The sequence below is a fragment of the Leucopleurus acutus genome (genome assembly GCF_964270905.1).
Source record: "Leucopleurus acutus genome assembly, chromosome: 5".
Taxonomy (NCBI): Eukaryota; Metazoa; Chordata; class Mammalia; order Artiodactyla; family Delphinidae; genus Leucopleurus; species Leucopleurus acutus.
Genome location: NC_139147.1, coordinates 135517000 through 135532449, shown reverse-complemented (window position 1 = coordinate 135532449; position 15450 = coordinate 135517000). Strand labels below are relative to the sequence as shown.

The window sequence follows — 15450 nt, the reverse complement described above, 5'->3', positions numbered from 1 at the left end:
AAAAGATTAAATTATACCATTATTGGGAGAAGAAATTCCAGATGGAGTAAAAATATAATTATAAAAACTAAAATTACATAAAAATTCTGGAAAAAACATTTAGGAGAACTTTTTTTTTATAATCTCAGGGTAGGAAAGGTCTTCCCAAGCAAGACAGGCTATTCAGGTCAGATACAAAGTGCAAAGACCAAAAACAAACCAAAAAGGAGACTGGGAGAAAATAAATCTCAATCAGTATATCAAGATTTTTTGGAAGCAAATAACAGAAAATTCCATTCAGAATGACTTACAGTCTAACGACGTTATTAACACACTTTGCAGGAAGTCTGGGGGCAGAATGTTTCCACAGCATTTGTCAGTTCAGTACCTCAGGCTCTTCACCAGTGATCCAGGTTTATTTCTGTTTTTCTCTTCTCCTCTTCTCATTGTGTTGGCTTTTGTCATCAAGGCTGTCTCCTCAGTGTGCCCTCTTCTCTTTCAAATATTTGGAAATATCTCACAGTAAAAGATTTGATGATAACAAATCAAGTCGGAATAAAATTATCCCAAGTTATACATTTGTTTCCTCTTTTTCTTTTGAGAAAGAAAAATCTAGATTCAGGAAATCTTATAATAATGGAAGCAAGTTCCATGGACAAGGAACCAAAACATCGTAACTGCACCATCCACCGTTTGTGAGGCACGCAGCCCACTGCGTTTGTGAGGAAGCCTATAAACAGATCAGACTCTTGATCATTTAGACAAAGTCTATCAATTACTGAATAGGAAAGTATTATTAATTTACTCTTGTGTATCACTTTCTAAGATTTAAATTACTCCCTGTTAATGTTAAAAATTCTATAGATTCTTTACATAGGAATAATCCCTTGCTGTAAAAGGACTGAATATTTTAGCCAGATCAAATTTAAGAAAAAAACCTTAAGTTTCATCACAAGCTGCTAAAGCTCTTATTTTGTACTAGGCGACACCCTGTTTAACATCGACCATATTGTTAATAGTTATGGGATTTTATTGAATTAATGAGACTGTTATCATGTAGTAGAATGTCTTGCTGAGTTAATTGAAACTGCAGAGATTATATAAATTGTATTAATGAACTTTGACTGCCTGATGCCTCAGCTTTAATAAAGACTGCTTGGTGGGCTAAATGAACACAGGCAGATAAAAGAACACGTTCAATTTTGTGAGCCTACAGGCTGTTGATGAGGAAAACTTTACCTTTCTTTTCAACTGGCATGAGTTTGGAGTGCAGTGACTACTAAGGATCCAGCAGGGAAAAAGGCTGTAAGCAAGCAGAAACGCTAATGGTGTGGATGGACGCAAAATACACATTTTGGGAACGAAGAAGTGTACCGACAATACATTCTTTTTTCATTATGCTTTGTCAGATTTACAGCATATTGAATTATGATCATTCTTTCCAGATAGTTCTCTTTTCCTTTAAAGATGTCTGTTTGCTTGCCACTTGTAATTATTAATCAGGTTTTTACTCGTATAGAATTGAGAGTAAAACAAGTAATCTCTTACAAGTCTATTCGAGAAAAATATCCCTAGTTTGGTTGGAAGTCAACACTGAATGTGTAAAAGATTGTCTTAATGGTATTCAGGGGACTCTTAATTTCCATTATACAAAAAGCACTTATTTATTGATGGGAAATATTGAAATATAATTCAGGATGATTCTTTTCCATTTCTCATCTTATCGTAGTTCAGCTTTTACCCTTGTGTTGATAAGTGAAATATCTACCCCTCACTATATTGAGTGGAAGCTATTTCATTCATTCAGTCACTATGCAGTGAGCACCTTGTATGTGCCGAGCCTGTAGGAGGAGCTGGGTTTGTCTGTGTATGTATGTACATACGTATACATATATGTATCACTTGTCCCAGTTTATAACCTACAGTACTTCTGTGCTCATTTTATTATTGTGTGTCTTGCTGTTTAGACTGCAGGCTCCGTAATGGTCAGGAGTTTGCCCACTCCATTCACTTTTGTGTTACCAGCACGTCATAGGTAGTTAATAGATAATTTTTGGAATAAATGCAGGTGAATGATGCATGAGCAAAATCTGGAGAAAGGAGTGTCACAGAAACTAGAGGGAAGAGAATGTTCAGGGAAGGTGAGAAGATACATTTAGGCAAGAACCTTTTCGTATTAAACCAGCCTTAATTAGTTAGAAAGCATACTGCAGGGAAGAATTCTATTCAGAAGATCTCTGCCGCCACCACCATCACCACCAACACCCAAAGCCTAGTAAGAAACCTAATAAAAACTATGCAGTTCCACATATTTTTGGATTGGAAGATCTGGTGTTCTTAAAGAAGTCTGTTTTCTTCAAGTTAATTTTAATGCAATGGCAATAAAAATTGCAGTATTTTGTTTAGCATTTTATGTAACTAAATTACATTTTCATTTGGATGAAAAGATGTTAGAATAGGCAAGATAATTTTGAGAAAAAGAATAGAAAATATGGGGAAATGGAGTATTTTACAGCTCAAGACATTACAGTAGTAAAGTTCCTGTTAAGAGTATATAAACCAATGAAATACCAGTAAAAACTCTGAAAAAATGAGAGCTAAATATTCAGCTTATGATAAAGATGACATTTCAGAACTCTTGGGAGAAGACGGATTATTCAATAAATGTTGATTATTTAATAAGTTAGTTTAACACTTTGGGAAAGAAAAATACATATTATTCTTCAGGGCAAAATTAAATACCAGGTGGGTAAAGAATTAGCTGTAAAAAAGGAACCTGTATATTTAATCTAATCTCAATATGAAGAAGGTCTTTTTGCCATAAAAGCAAAATAAGAAATCATGACAGATGATTTCTTGATTTGACTGTTTTAAAGTATACAGCTTTACTATGACATAATCAAAATTAAAAGGCAAGTTATAAACATGGTAAAGTGTTTGTAACAAAAATAACTAAGGGTTAATTTCCTGAATTGCTGAAGAACTATTACAAATCATCAGGAGAAGGGAGACTCTTCATTAGGAGAAAATGGGCAATTCATTAAATAAAAATGACCACTGAAATGTTTGTCTTCAACCTCACTAGCATTTAAATAAGTTAAAACAACTATTTGACTGTAGAATTTGACAGGATTTTTAAAAAACACTACAAATAAAGATGAGGGTATGTGAAATGGTGATTTTTATGCCCTAAAGTGAGGGAATTATTTCTAAAGGGCAGGTTAATTGTATATATCAAATGTCTTATTAGCTCATTTACCCAGAAATTTTACTTCTTGGGACTTTATCCTAAGGAAATTATCAGAAATAAGCAAAAAAGATTACCGCAAAGATATCTATCACAGTTTTAATTTTTCTTCCTTTTCTCTTTTGGCCTTCCTTCCCTTCCTTCCTGCCTTCCCTCCTTCCTTTTTTTTTTTTGTTTTTGTTTTTGTTTTAGATATTCTGTAGTTCTGTGCAGTAAGTAACTATTAACTTTCATGATTAAAATTATGTCACTTGGTCTTTGGAATAATTTGAGATTATTTTAGAAGAATAAACCCCTCATAATGATTTTAAAGCACATTAGCAACACTTAATTCCATTCTTTATGGGTGTGTACCAAGTTCTTCTAAGGAATAGTCTTTTCAAGATTTGTTTAGTAGGAGACGGTCACCTAAAAAGATTGAAGTGATGTGTGGTAATTTGTCCCAAATCACAAGTAAATTGTCAATGGATCATAAATAATTTTGTAAAAAGTGTAATTAAGTCCTTCTCATTCAAGGCTAGTGATAACTTATAAATGAACTCTGACAGAGTTTCCTTTTGTATTACTTTATGATAATAACTAGCGTCCTACGAACAGCACAGAGCTGCCAGACCGTGCAGAGGTCCGTGTGGCTGTCCTTCCATCACAGGAGATTTTCTCTAATCCCATCGGCAAAAACTCTCTCTTCTCTCGGCTTCAGTATTTTATTGTTATTTCCTGTAGAAGCGGGGTTTTGTCTTCTTTTTTTGTAAAAGATCATCGTAGGCAAAAGGAAAATAGTGACACACTTTAAGAGGCAGAAAATAGTACAATCCATTTTTAACTTGCGAAAATATGTTTTTGATGCCTAAGTAGGGAAAAAAATCTCAGCTAACAAGGTGGGTCACTGATGTGGAATATCTTATTTCCTCACAAGAATGGATAAATAATGGATTTTTATAATACTCCTTTGAAAGGCAACTTAGTAACCAATATACCTTTTTGTTTCTATGCCTATGTATGTAATCCACAGGTAAACACGATATAAGGAAAAAAAAAGTTGTATTGGTGAAATCACTAAATGAATTGAAACGTAAACTTATCGTTGAAGTAGACAGGAAAGAAAATTATGGCCATCTTGGCTTAAACATGTTGAAAATCGTACTTTAAAAACTTCGTTTTCTCTCATACCTGCTAAAGGTTGTTTCTTTTATTATCCAGCATTTCCAGCTAGCTGACTTCAGCTCTTCCTAAATCTACAGACATCCTAATTTTGAGCCATTATATAATGAAAACATTGGATGTAATTTCCTTAGGTCTACAGTTCTTAGTTGCCCTTCTTACTGCAGATCTTTACACTGTAGCATATGATTATAATTTGCATAAATGAAATTCATATTTATGAGTACACATCCTGAAGCAACTGACAGGTGCAAGGTTGTCTACCATGCCGATTTATTGTTTGTTGTGTCATTTAAAAGAGAACTGCTCTCCATGTTTTAAAGAAGAATACCTGCTGTGGTAGAATTGGAGTCAAGTTCTAAAACTAAATAAAATCTCACTTTGTAGGTTTTTATGTTTATGCTCTTCTGTATAATACAAAAATGCCTGGGGCGGGGATCAGCTGCAGAGGCTTTTAGCTGAGCCCGTCTGTCCACCAGTGGAGTCCGGACATGCCCCCGTCCCTTTCTCTGGCTCTATTTCAGGGCATGCACGAGCTGTTGGCTCCAATGGTCTTCACCCTCCACTGTGACCACCAAGCCTTTCTTCATGCCAGTGAGTCTGCACAGCCAAGGCAAGTTTGTATATGAGCTCCATCTATTTTGTCAGCCCTGCTGTAATCCTTTTTTAACCTCAACACCTTTTCTATTGAAGGTATTTTGTAAATTGTGAACATTTGGTTGTGTTTCATGTGGCTGATGATTAATTCCGCTTAATAACTGTAATCCCATTTCAGCTATGGGGCAAACTTGGAATTCTAAGTATCTTTGCAAGTCTTAGAGCTGTACCAAAGGAAGACATGTAACTGATGGATCAAGAAGAGGAAATTTTTGTTGTAATGGCAAAGTGCTGATGATTGTTAATATTCATATGTTCTATCCTCCAGTGGCCCATTCTTTCACAGTAAGCTGTAAGAGAACCTTATGTGTGAGATATTTTGTCCTCACCAGACTCAGTTCAGTTCATAAATAGAACAGTCCCCCAAAGAACCCCAGTATAAAGAAACAAAATGACTTCTCATGTTTTTGAGATACAGTTACTGAAGTTATTTGCTGAGATAATAAATTAGTGTATCTTGTATTTAACTTAGGCCGATTGTTAGAATTTATTTTCTAACTTAAGATACCCTAACTAGATGGGCCAGAGAGGCAGCCGGGAAGCATCTTGGGACTGGAGAGCTGAGGGATTATAAAACTTCCTCAGGAATATTCCACAGGCTAGCCTCTCTCTGTGCCGAAAACAATGGATTAACATATAATATTTCATGTGTTTATCTATATGATCTTTATTCATCAAATGTAGCCATCCATTTTGCTGAACATATATTAGGGCATTTGTCAAATCAACTTTTGTTTACTATATTGTAGATTAGTATCTTCTAGTTCCTTTGAGTTTTTCTAATTATACTAAATTTATTGGATCTGACTATAGTAACCATACCTTAGTTGCTGTTGCCTCAGTTATTCTGAAGTATGATAAGGTTGCAGTTAGTATTGGGATCCTGTTTTCATGCCAGTTTTATCTTTTTAAAAACACACATGCAGAATATACTCCATAGGAAAGTATACACGATTGCAAATTGCTTTTTTAAAAAATAGCTTTTAAATGAGTTCTACATGCTTCTTTAACTGTTTCAATCCTTTATAAAGTAAAAGCAGCACGAAAATAGATTTGGAAGAGGTGCTGTCACTGATTAATTGATGTTAAAACATAATAAAAATAGAAGCCATTGAAAGAAAATAAATTACTGTTTTAATATGGGATATTTGACCAGTAACTATATATTTTTTTGTTTCGTTTTGGACAAGTGATAGATTGTGGAATAATCAGTTGATTCTAGATCAGGCACATTCAAGGAATGTATTGTCACATTCAGTTTTGTTATTTGGAATAATTAGATAGTTGCCTCATTGTGGTACAGACAGGCAGCTAATTTGTTTTTGATCTTTATAGAAAGAAATGATTTCGCTTGTTAATGGAGTTGCTCTTTTTATTGAAAAAAGGCTAACTCTTTTTCATTTACACACTATGTGAAAGTTGGCTTATGAGTATAGAATAAGGCAACCTCTGCATCTCCTTCAATTAAAAAATTACACATTCTGATTGATTGTATTGCTTTTTTAAGTGAGGAAATGAAAACTCTCTTGAACCCTGAGTATCTGGAACATGATGCCTAGTAAGTACAAAAACTTTCTGTTTTTATTTTTTTACGCCATTTTTACTTTAATGAAGATTTAACATTGGCGTTATATTATTTTTCTAATTTTTAGTGCAATGTTCTCACAACTTATGGAAACTGCTGAACCTTGGTTTTCTACTTTTGAGCATGATGGTCAAAAGGTAAATCTTACAGTACAGATCTTTTCAATATATTTGAGGGAACAAATGATTTTAGTAACAACATAAAATCAGAATAAAAGCCATTATTATCACTATAAAAAAATGAAAATATGAAGATACCTGTGGAGTAAGTTTGAACTGGGGGTCTAAATCATATCTCTAATTATTGACAGATTTACAAAGGTAATATAAAAATTTTCATATAAATAAATAGAAACTTTCTTTTATATGTGCGTATATTTTGCATGCAATATAATTTCATAAAAACTATTATAAACTTTGAATGAAAAGAGTATTTATCTACTTGATCTGTGCTGTCCTGGTGAGCTGATAGGCACGGAAGTATGTAGATAAACTGTGTCAAATAGGTTGTTTTGCTTTTACTAATGCATCACTAAATTGAATTTATATGTTTAGCATCAATACCATTTATCCTTACTCTCTCTTACCCTTATTCTTTTTTTTTCCTAATAATTTTTATTGGAATATAGTTGATTTACAATGTTGTGTTAGTTTCAGGTGTACAGCAAAGTGAATCAGTTATACGTATACATATATCCACTCTTTTTTAGATTCTTTTCCCATATAGGCCGTTACAGAGTATTGAGTAGAGTTCCCTGTGCTATACAGTAGGTCCTTATTAGTTATCTATTTCATGTATAGTAGTGTGATTATGTCAATCCCAATCTCCCAATTTATCCCTACCCCCCCACACCTCCTGTAACCATAAGTTTGTTTTCTACATCTGTAACTCTATTTCTGTTTTGTAGATAAATTCATTTGTACCCTTTTTTACGATTCTGCGTATAAGTGATATCATATGATATTTTTCTTTCTCTCTCTTACTTCACTCATATGACAATGTCTAGGTCCAGTTTCATTCTTTTTTATGGCTGAGTAATATTCCATTGTGTATATGTACCACATCTTTATCCACTCCTCTGTTGATGGACATTTAGGTTGCTTCCATGTCCTGGCTTTTGTAAATGGTGTTGCTGTGAACATTAGGGTGCATGTGTCTTTTTGAATTAGAGTTTTCTCTGGATATATGCGCAGGATTGGGATTGCTGGATCCCATGGTAATTCTATTTTTAGTTTTTTAAGGAACCTTCATACCATTCTCCATAGTGGCGGTACCAATTTACATTCCCACCAACAGGGTAGGAGGGTTCCCTCTTACCCTTATTCTTTAACTGTAATTTTTATTGTGAAATAATTAACATACCGTAACATTCACCTTTTTAAAGTGTACAGTTTATTGGGTTTTAGTATATTCACAAGGTTGTGCAAATGTCCCCACTATCTAATTTCAAAGCATTTTCAACACCCTAAAAGGAAATCCTTTTGGTCCCATTAGCAGTCACTCCCCATTTCCCCCTCCCTAGAGCCTTGGGCATCACTAATCTACTTTCTGTTCCTTTGGACTTGCCTGTTCTGGACATTTCATATAAATGGAATCATACAATATGTGACCTTTTGTGACTGACTTTTTTCACTTAGCATAATGTTTTCACTGTTCGTTCATGTTGTGGCATGTGTCAGTACTTCATCCCTTTTCAGGGCTAAATAATGTTTCATTGCATAGATATATGCCACGTTTTGTTTTTCCATACCTCAGTTGGTGACATTTGGGTTCTTTTCACTTTTTGACTATTAAGAATAATGTTACGGGCTTCCCTGGTGGCGCAGTGGTTGAGAGTCCACCTGCCGATGCAGGGGACACGGGTTCGTGCCCCGGTCCGGGAGGATCCCACATCCTGCGGAGCGCTTAGGCCCGTGAGCCATGGCCGCTGAGCCTGCGCGTCCAGAGCCTGTGCTCCGCAACGGGAGAGGCCACAACAGTGAGAGGCCTGCGTACCGCAAAACAAAACAAAAGAAAACAAAAACAAACAAACAAAAAAGAATAATGTTGCTAGGAACATTTGTATACAAACTTTTATGTGAACATATGTTTTCAGTTCTCTTGGCATATCTCTAGGAGTGGTATTGCCGAATTAACTGTCATTTTAAACAACCATATATGCTAACTTAGAGATCATTTATTGGAAAAATTGCAAATTATTCTGGCAAGGGCTTGTTAAGAGTTTTTGGTATATTATTTTCTATATGACTAATTTATTTTATGTTAGTATAATTGAATGAGTTCTAGTTAGAAACCACGTATTATTCAGTCCCTTCACTCCGTCTCTTAGCAAATGAGATGGATAACTAATGCTTTTTATGCCTTTGGTCGAGGTCAGGGCGAACTACTGCCTGCAGGCCCATTTGGCCTGCCATCTGTTTTTGTAAGGCTTGTGAGTTAAAAATGGCTTTTACATTATTAAATGGTTGAAAAAAATATCAAAAGAGGAATAGTATTTGGTGACATGAAGATTATATAGAATGCAAATTTCCATGTCCATAAAAAAAGTTCGGTGGGGATACAGGCATGCCTACTTGTTTACTTACTGTCTTCGGCTGCTTCCTCGTTACAAAGGCAGAGCTGGGTGGTTGCAGCACAGACTGTATGACCTGGAAGGTCTCAAATGTTTACCATCTGGCTCTTTGCAGAGAAAGTTTGTCTACCCCAAGCTTAGGTGATAAAGTCTTACTCCAGCTGTATATCACCATGCTCCATTCCGTAAGGGTTGTTACAGGGGAAGTTTGCTGTAAGCATGTGTGATGAACTGCTCTATATTCTCAGCAGGTGATCTGATGGAGTCATAGACTTATGTGAACATCAGATTTTGAGCAGAGTTTTTGAAGACATTTAATTAACAGGCCTCATGATCATTTTACGCAGTGGTCATTTTGTATTTTATAACTGATTCACAGCATCTGAGAAACTGAATGGTAAAAATGAGAGGGCTGCCGGTTTTTACTTTTACTTATTCATATTGCTTTCACTGAATCATGTCATGAGAATGGTAAGACAACACAAAGACATTTATTTTATCAAAGAACACATAGATGTGACCTCTGAGAATTTATATTAATTATTTGTGTGTATCAGTGCATAATATATTCCTAAAAAGCGTATCTAGTGAATCCCTTTTTCATCCTCCCTTTTTGTTCTTTTTCATGATTCGATCATCTTTTTAAAAAGAAGTTCGAGAAATTAATGTATCACTCCATCGTGCAGGTCTTCTAGTTCGCCAGAAAATTCAGTCATATCACTGTGCATGCTGGCCAGTGTAGCGACGTACATTTTATAATAAGACTTTCTTGATGAAGGAAGCAGTGTGTTGGTTTACATAATGGTGTGAAATCATTGTCTTGCTGCATTGCTCAGTCTGTGGCCTGGCAATGATCTGTAGAACACACTTTGCGTACCACTAATAAGTGGTTAGAAAAGTTTTCTAGTTTTATCGGTAGTTGTGGCTGTCTCATTTGATCATATATGTTATATGCAAGTAGCATTCTTTATAATAAGAAATCCTGAAGATAAGGAAGTGTTTTACATTTACCCTATCTTCACTGTTTTTGATTTTTTACTGTTAGATAAGCTGTGTGCTGTTTAGCATTAAGTGATCAGAAACATTACTTTCAAGTTTTTTAAGTTTAAGAGATTTTACTATGAAGTATTCTGAGCTCAGGGGAAATCCTTTTAAGTTAAAGCATCCTATTATTTGAAGAGAGTACTAGATGTTACAAAATCAGAAAAAGGTGTTTTGGATGTACTATTTTTATAATAAATGAGCACAATATAGAGGTTTCCCTTTCTCCTGTCTATACAAATTAACAACAATGAATTGAGCCCTAAAGATTAATATGGTCTTATGTCCTTTGGACCTAAATACTCTAGGGCAGACACTGTAGGAAGTCCAAAGGGCTGCTTTTCTTTTTTAAGACTTGAAATGATCCTGGACAGACAGATGGAGCCCCTTCTCCCTGGACTGACACAGGACCCTCCCCTCCTCTCTTCTGTGCTTTCTACCAGCCTGATTAGTCACAGCTCTCACGCAGAATTCAGAGCTTTTTTTCTGTGTAGTTCTTCCCTCCAAATGATGAGGGCAAGAGCTTACCTTTTTTATCTTTATGCCCCTGAATGCGGTCCAGTGACAAAAAGATGTTATTCCTTTCAGAGATCTCACAGTTTAGGAGGAAGACAAGTAGAAACACATACTGTGGGAGCAGAAAAGAGGATAATGAACTAGACCTGGCACTTGAGCCAAATCTTAAAATACACATGGGGGCTCCTCAGTGGGGAGGGGATATTTCAGGTAAAAGAATGGCATCCCCAGTATCTCTGGAAGCACAGTGAGAACAGAACTAGATGACGGAAAGCCTTGCCGACCTGGCTAAAGAATTTGAATTGTTTCGTTTTGTTTTTCCCAGAGTGAAAATAATGGGGAGCTATTAAAAATGTCTAAGGAGGGACTTCCCTGGTGGTCCAGTGGTTAATACTCCGCACTCCCACTGCAGGGGGCACGGGTTCAGTCCCTGGTCGGTTGGGGAACTAAGCGTGCTGTGTGGCATGGCCAAAAAAAAAAAGTGTCTAAGGAGGGCAATCTGGCATAATCTAATACCTGCTTTAGATAGACCACCAGGCATTTTGGATGTTGGCGCCGAAGAAGAGACATATACAAGAGTCCCCTGAGTGGTTCTGAGGAGCTACAATTGGCAAACCAGGTGTTCGTATTGGAGGATGGGTTGAGGTAGGCATGGGAAGAGGATGAACATGTTTTTGAGCGGAAGGTGATGAGCTCAGTTGCAGGCCTGCTGAATTCGAGACCCTTCGGCAATCTAACATTCTTCGCCGACATTTGAGCGTGTGGGAAGCACTCCAGAGTTCTAGGTTACGAATACAGATTAGGAAGTCTTTGGAGAATGGGTTTTGGTTGAAGCACTGTGAATGACTGAGCTCACTCAGGGAACTGCATGTAAGTAGAGATTAAACTGAGAGCAGAACTGTATGAAAAAGCAGCATGTGTGAAACAGAAACAAGAATTTGAACTAGAGTAGACTGAGGATGAGTGACAGGCAGATAATCATGAGAGAAGATGCTATAAATCCCAGTATTGGAGAGAGGTAGAAACTGGGAACTGTACGTCAGAAGAAAGGTCAACCATGATATATTAGGGTATATCATCAGACTTGAGGGGGCAATTGACGTTTACATGAAAGCATTGCAAGGAGTTACAGATCTTTCTTAATATTGGGTGGCAGGAATGGAAGTTGTACTGCCCACATAGATTTTTTTTTTTTTTAAGTCAGCTACATTTTTGGTCTGAAGAATTTAAAAATCTTTCTGCCGAGCTATTTAAATTGATCAAAGGAAATTTAGAGGATGTCTTCTTTTCTAGTACTGGTTTGCTTTATTTCTTGACTTTTTTATAGTTTTGAGAGCTCAAAGTAAGACAGGTTTTTTTTGTTTGTTTGTTTGTTTGTTTGCGGTAAGCGGGCCTCTCACCGCTGTGGCCTCTCCCGCTGCGGAGCACAGGCTCCGGACGCGCAGGCTCAGCGGCCATGGCTCACGGGCCCAGCCGCTCCGCGTCGTGTGGGATCTTCCCGGACCGGGGCATGAACCCGCATCCCCTGCATCGGCAGGCAGACTGTCAACCACTGCGCCACCAGGGAAGACCAAGACAGTTTTCAATTACTTTTTTTCATGTTTAACTTTTATGCCACAAGAAATATATTTTCCTCAGAGTGTGCCATTTAGGTACTATGGCTGCTGCTGAGACAAACTGGCCATGGACAGATAGACTAGTGGCCACCACTACCTCTAGCCAAAATTATCTCGTAAGACTTAATGTCACCAGATAAAGTGGTCGAGGGAATACAAGTAGAAAATTTTTAGAAGATATTTCAAGGCCTTTATGGGCACAGCCATCTATGTGACGATCAGTTTATGATCCCACATTTTAAGCTTTTTTCCTGAGTTGGTTAAAGTAGTTGTTGGTTCTTCTCTAAACTTCCATTGATAAATACGCTCAAGAATGATGTCCATGTATTTGTTAACTTCGCATTGAAATAAGACATGTTCCATTTTTCCTGTGTTTAGGGGAAAGAAACCCTGATGACTCCTATCCCCTTTGCTAGACCACAGGATTTGGGGCCAACAGTTGCTATTGTTACTAAAGTCAACCAGATCCAGGATCATCTACTAAAGAAGCATGATATTGAGCTTTACATGCACCTGAACAGACTAGAAATTGCACCACAGATATATGGGTTGTAAGTATTCAAGTTTAAATTTCAGCAACACCTAATTATGATTTATGGTGGTTTCTATATGTTTCAGATTCATAGAAGTAAGAGTAAGAGCTATGCCGGCTACATTACATTTCATATCTCCTTTTGTGTTCTGTGTGCCAGACTCTGTGCTCATTGCTTTCATATGTCCTATTTCATCTAACGTTACCCCTTTGTTACAGAGGAAGAAACTGAGGTTTACAATAAACTTACACATATTGAACAGTGAAGTCATAATTCAAATCCAGGCAGAATTGGCTCTATAATCTGCAGAGCCAGTGTAAAATAAAAATGAATGGCCCTTTAAAAAAAAAATTAGTGGGAATTTCAAGATGGCAACAGCAGATCATTAAACCAAGCATTCTGAGAAGTGTGGGGTCACACTGATTGTACACAGTGAAGCCAGCCCGGAACCCAAACTATCCTGTAAGATATTCATGTTCTTTCCATTTTATAGTGTGCTTATCTGCTCTACCCTCAGAAGTGCATTTCTAAAAGTAAGATAAATGTCCCTCACAGTGAAAATAATATATTAATCATCTTCAGCCAGATGACTTCTGTAACATGCTACAGCAGAATATGGGGCCAGTTACCCTTAGATGTGTGTGTGTGTGTGTGTGTGTGTGTGTGTGTGTGTGTGTGTGTTTGTATGCATTCAGTGGCTTATAACATGAGTAGGCAAATTAGAAAGATAGCAACTTTAATAAATATGAATTAGTGTGTAGTGCTACAGACAACAAAAGGATCCTTTAAATAGAAACAATATGACATTTATGTCTGGTGCTGGGCAGTTTCCTGGTAGATATTTCCTGCAAATCCCATCTGTCAACTAGATAGAACGTGGCAAATTGAGAAGGTGTTACTGAGATATACATAGTAGATGCTCAATGAATATGAATTCATATTTCTGCTCTCCTGTTTTCATGATGCCTGTTTTCATTTCTGTGACTTAAGCTTGATTTCATCATTGAGAGCAGCTCTGTCATTCCCAATGGAAGTGAGAAAGTTCTGGGGAACGTGGGTCCTTGGCAGCATTGTGCGTTATTAATGAACTGGCATTTCTTACACTTCAAAGTCTAGCTAATATATTTGTGATTATAGAGTAAAGATTTATTTTAAAATACCTCGTGGCAAGGTCAGGAGGCAGATTCTATATTCCTCTCTACTCTGCAGTCAAAGAATTGGTTTACTCAAATACAGAAATCCATTTTATAGCCTCAAGAATTTTTGCGAGTCTAGAAATTGGTCTTAAATATTGAAGAAAGAAACTAATGTCAGACACGTTGATCATTTCTTTGAAGTGCTCTATTGTTTGTTACCTCTTTGGCCAAGCTGGTGCTTCACATTACGGTGGTCGAGGCATGGACTTGGGTACAATGATTTATAACTAGTGTGTTCTGGTTTCCTTATCAGACATTAGTTCACATCAGCTTTCTCTTCATAATAATGATTCATAGAGCTTCTTTGATATCCAGCCAGCACCTTCCCAATAAAATTCTATGATCCATGACATAATTACTCTTAATCCTTTCAAGTTTATTTTCAGCTGTACTAACAAAATTAGGGCTTGCGGTAACCATAGTTGACTCAGTTATCCCTTTATTTTTGTATAGAATCTCATCTGCATTATCTAAAAATATGTAATTGTTTTAATCTTTGAAGAAGTCATTCATTCTCTTAATTGGGCTGTACTACATTTTATAGTGTAAGAGTGTTACTTTCTCATATCACTTATTAAAGTTGATTTTATTATTTCTATTTGTGGGACAGTGTGGTTGAATTTTCCTATGTGTTTATGCTACCCTAAGCTGTACTGCTCACCTGTATATTTCCTATTGATGACTGTTAGAATCTTTGGGCCCAAAGGATAATATCAGTATAATATAAAATAGCAGTTAGAAGCACAGGCTTTGAAATGAAACAGACCTGTTTAACCACCTAGAGCCTTGGTTTCTTCATCTGTGTAATGGAGATGAAAAACAGTGGTACCTGCTTCATGGAGTGCCTATGAAAATTAAATCATAATATATAAAAATCAGTGTTCAGTTTGGAATAAACATTCAATACATGTTTAGCACTGCTTTTGTTGTCATTATCTGTCATTATAATTACTGAATTAGGATATCATGGCTCTATCAATATGATGTACCATGTGATTCATGAACCCTTCCAGCTCTGGCTTTGGCTTTCTATGTTTGCTTCACTGAAGCATACAAGTTTCTACTTAAGTGGAAACATAATAGTTATCCTTTGCACCAGTGGTTCTCAAGAGATAGTGTAGTAGTGGAGAGTGAACTTTTAGAAACAGATCATAGCAATTTGGCACAATAATTTTATGTCCTTGAAGGTAATAAATTTTGTGGGTCTTTATCTCATGGAAATGAATTGAAATTGTTTCTTTTATATCATGCAAGTAATATTAATCTAAATAATTGCTGATGCTACTGTCTGTTGCTGTTGGGAGAAAGTTGTTTACATGGTGGAGAAAGGGTTATTTAGCAAAATGA

At 36.4% G+C, this 15450-nt stretch overlaps 1 protein-coding gene across 1 annotated transcript in view; it reads left to right on the top strand.

Annotated features, from left to right (window-relative positions):
* TBC1D5 (TBC1 domain family member 5) overlaps window positions 1-15450 on the top strand; it is a 411864-nt gene that overhangs the window by 185602 nt on the left and 210812 nt on the right. The window contains exons 9-12 of the mRNA XM_082840369.1: window positions 4912-5000; window positions 6552-6602; window positions 6697-6766; window positions 12753-12925. Coding sequence (XP_082696495.1) covers window positions 4912-5000; window positions 6552-6602; window positions 6697-6766; window positions 12753-12925 — 383 coding nt within the window. The remainder of the gene's footprint in view (window positions 1-4911; window positions 5001-6551; window positions 6603-6696; window positions 6767-12752; window positions 12926-15450) is intronic.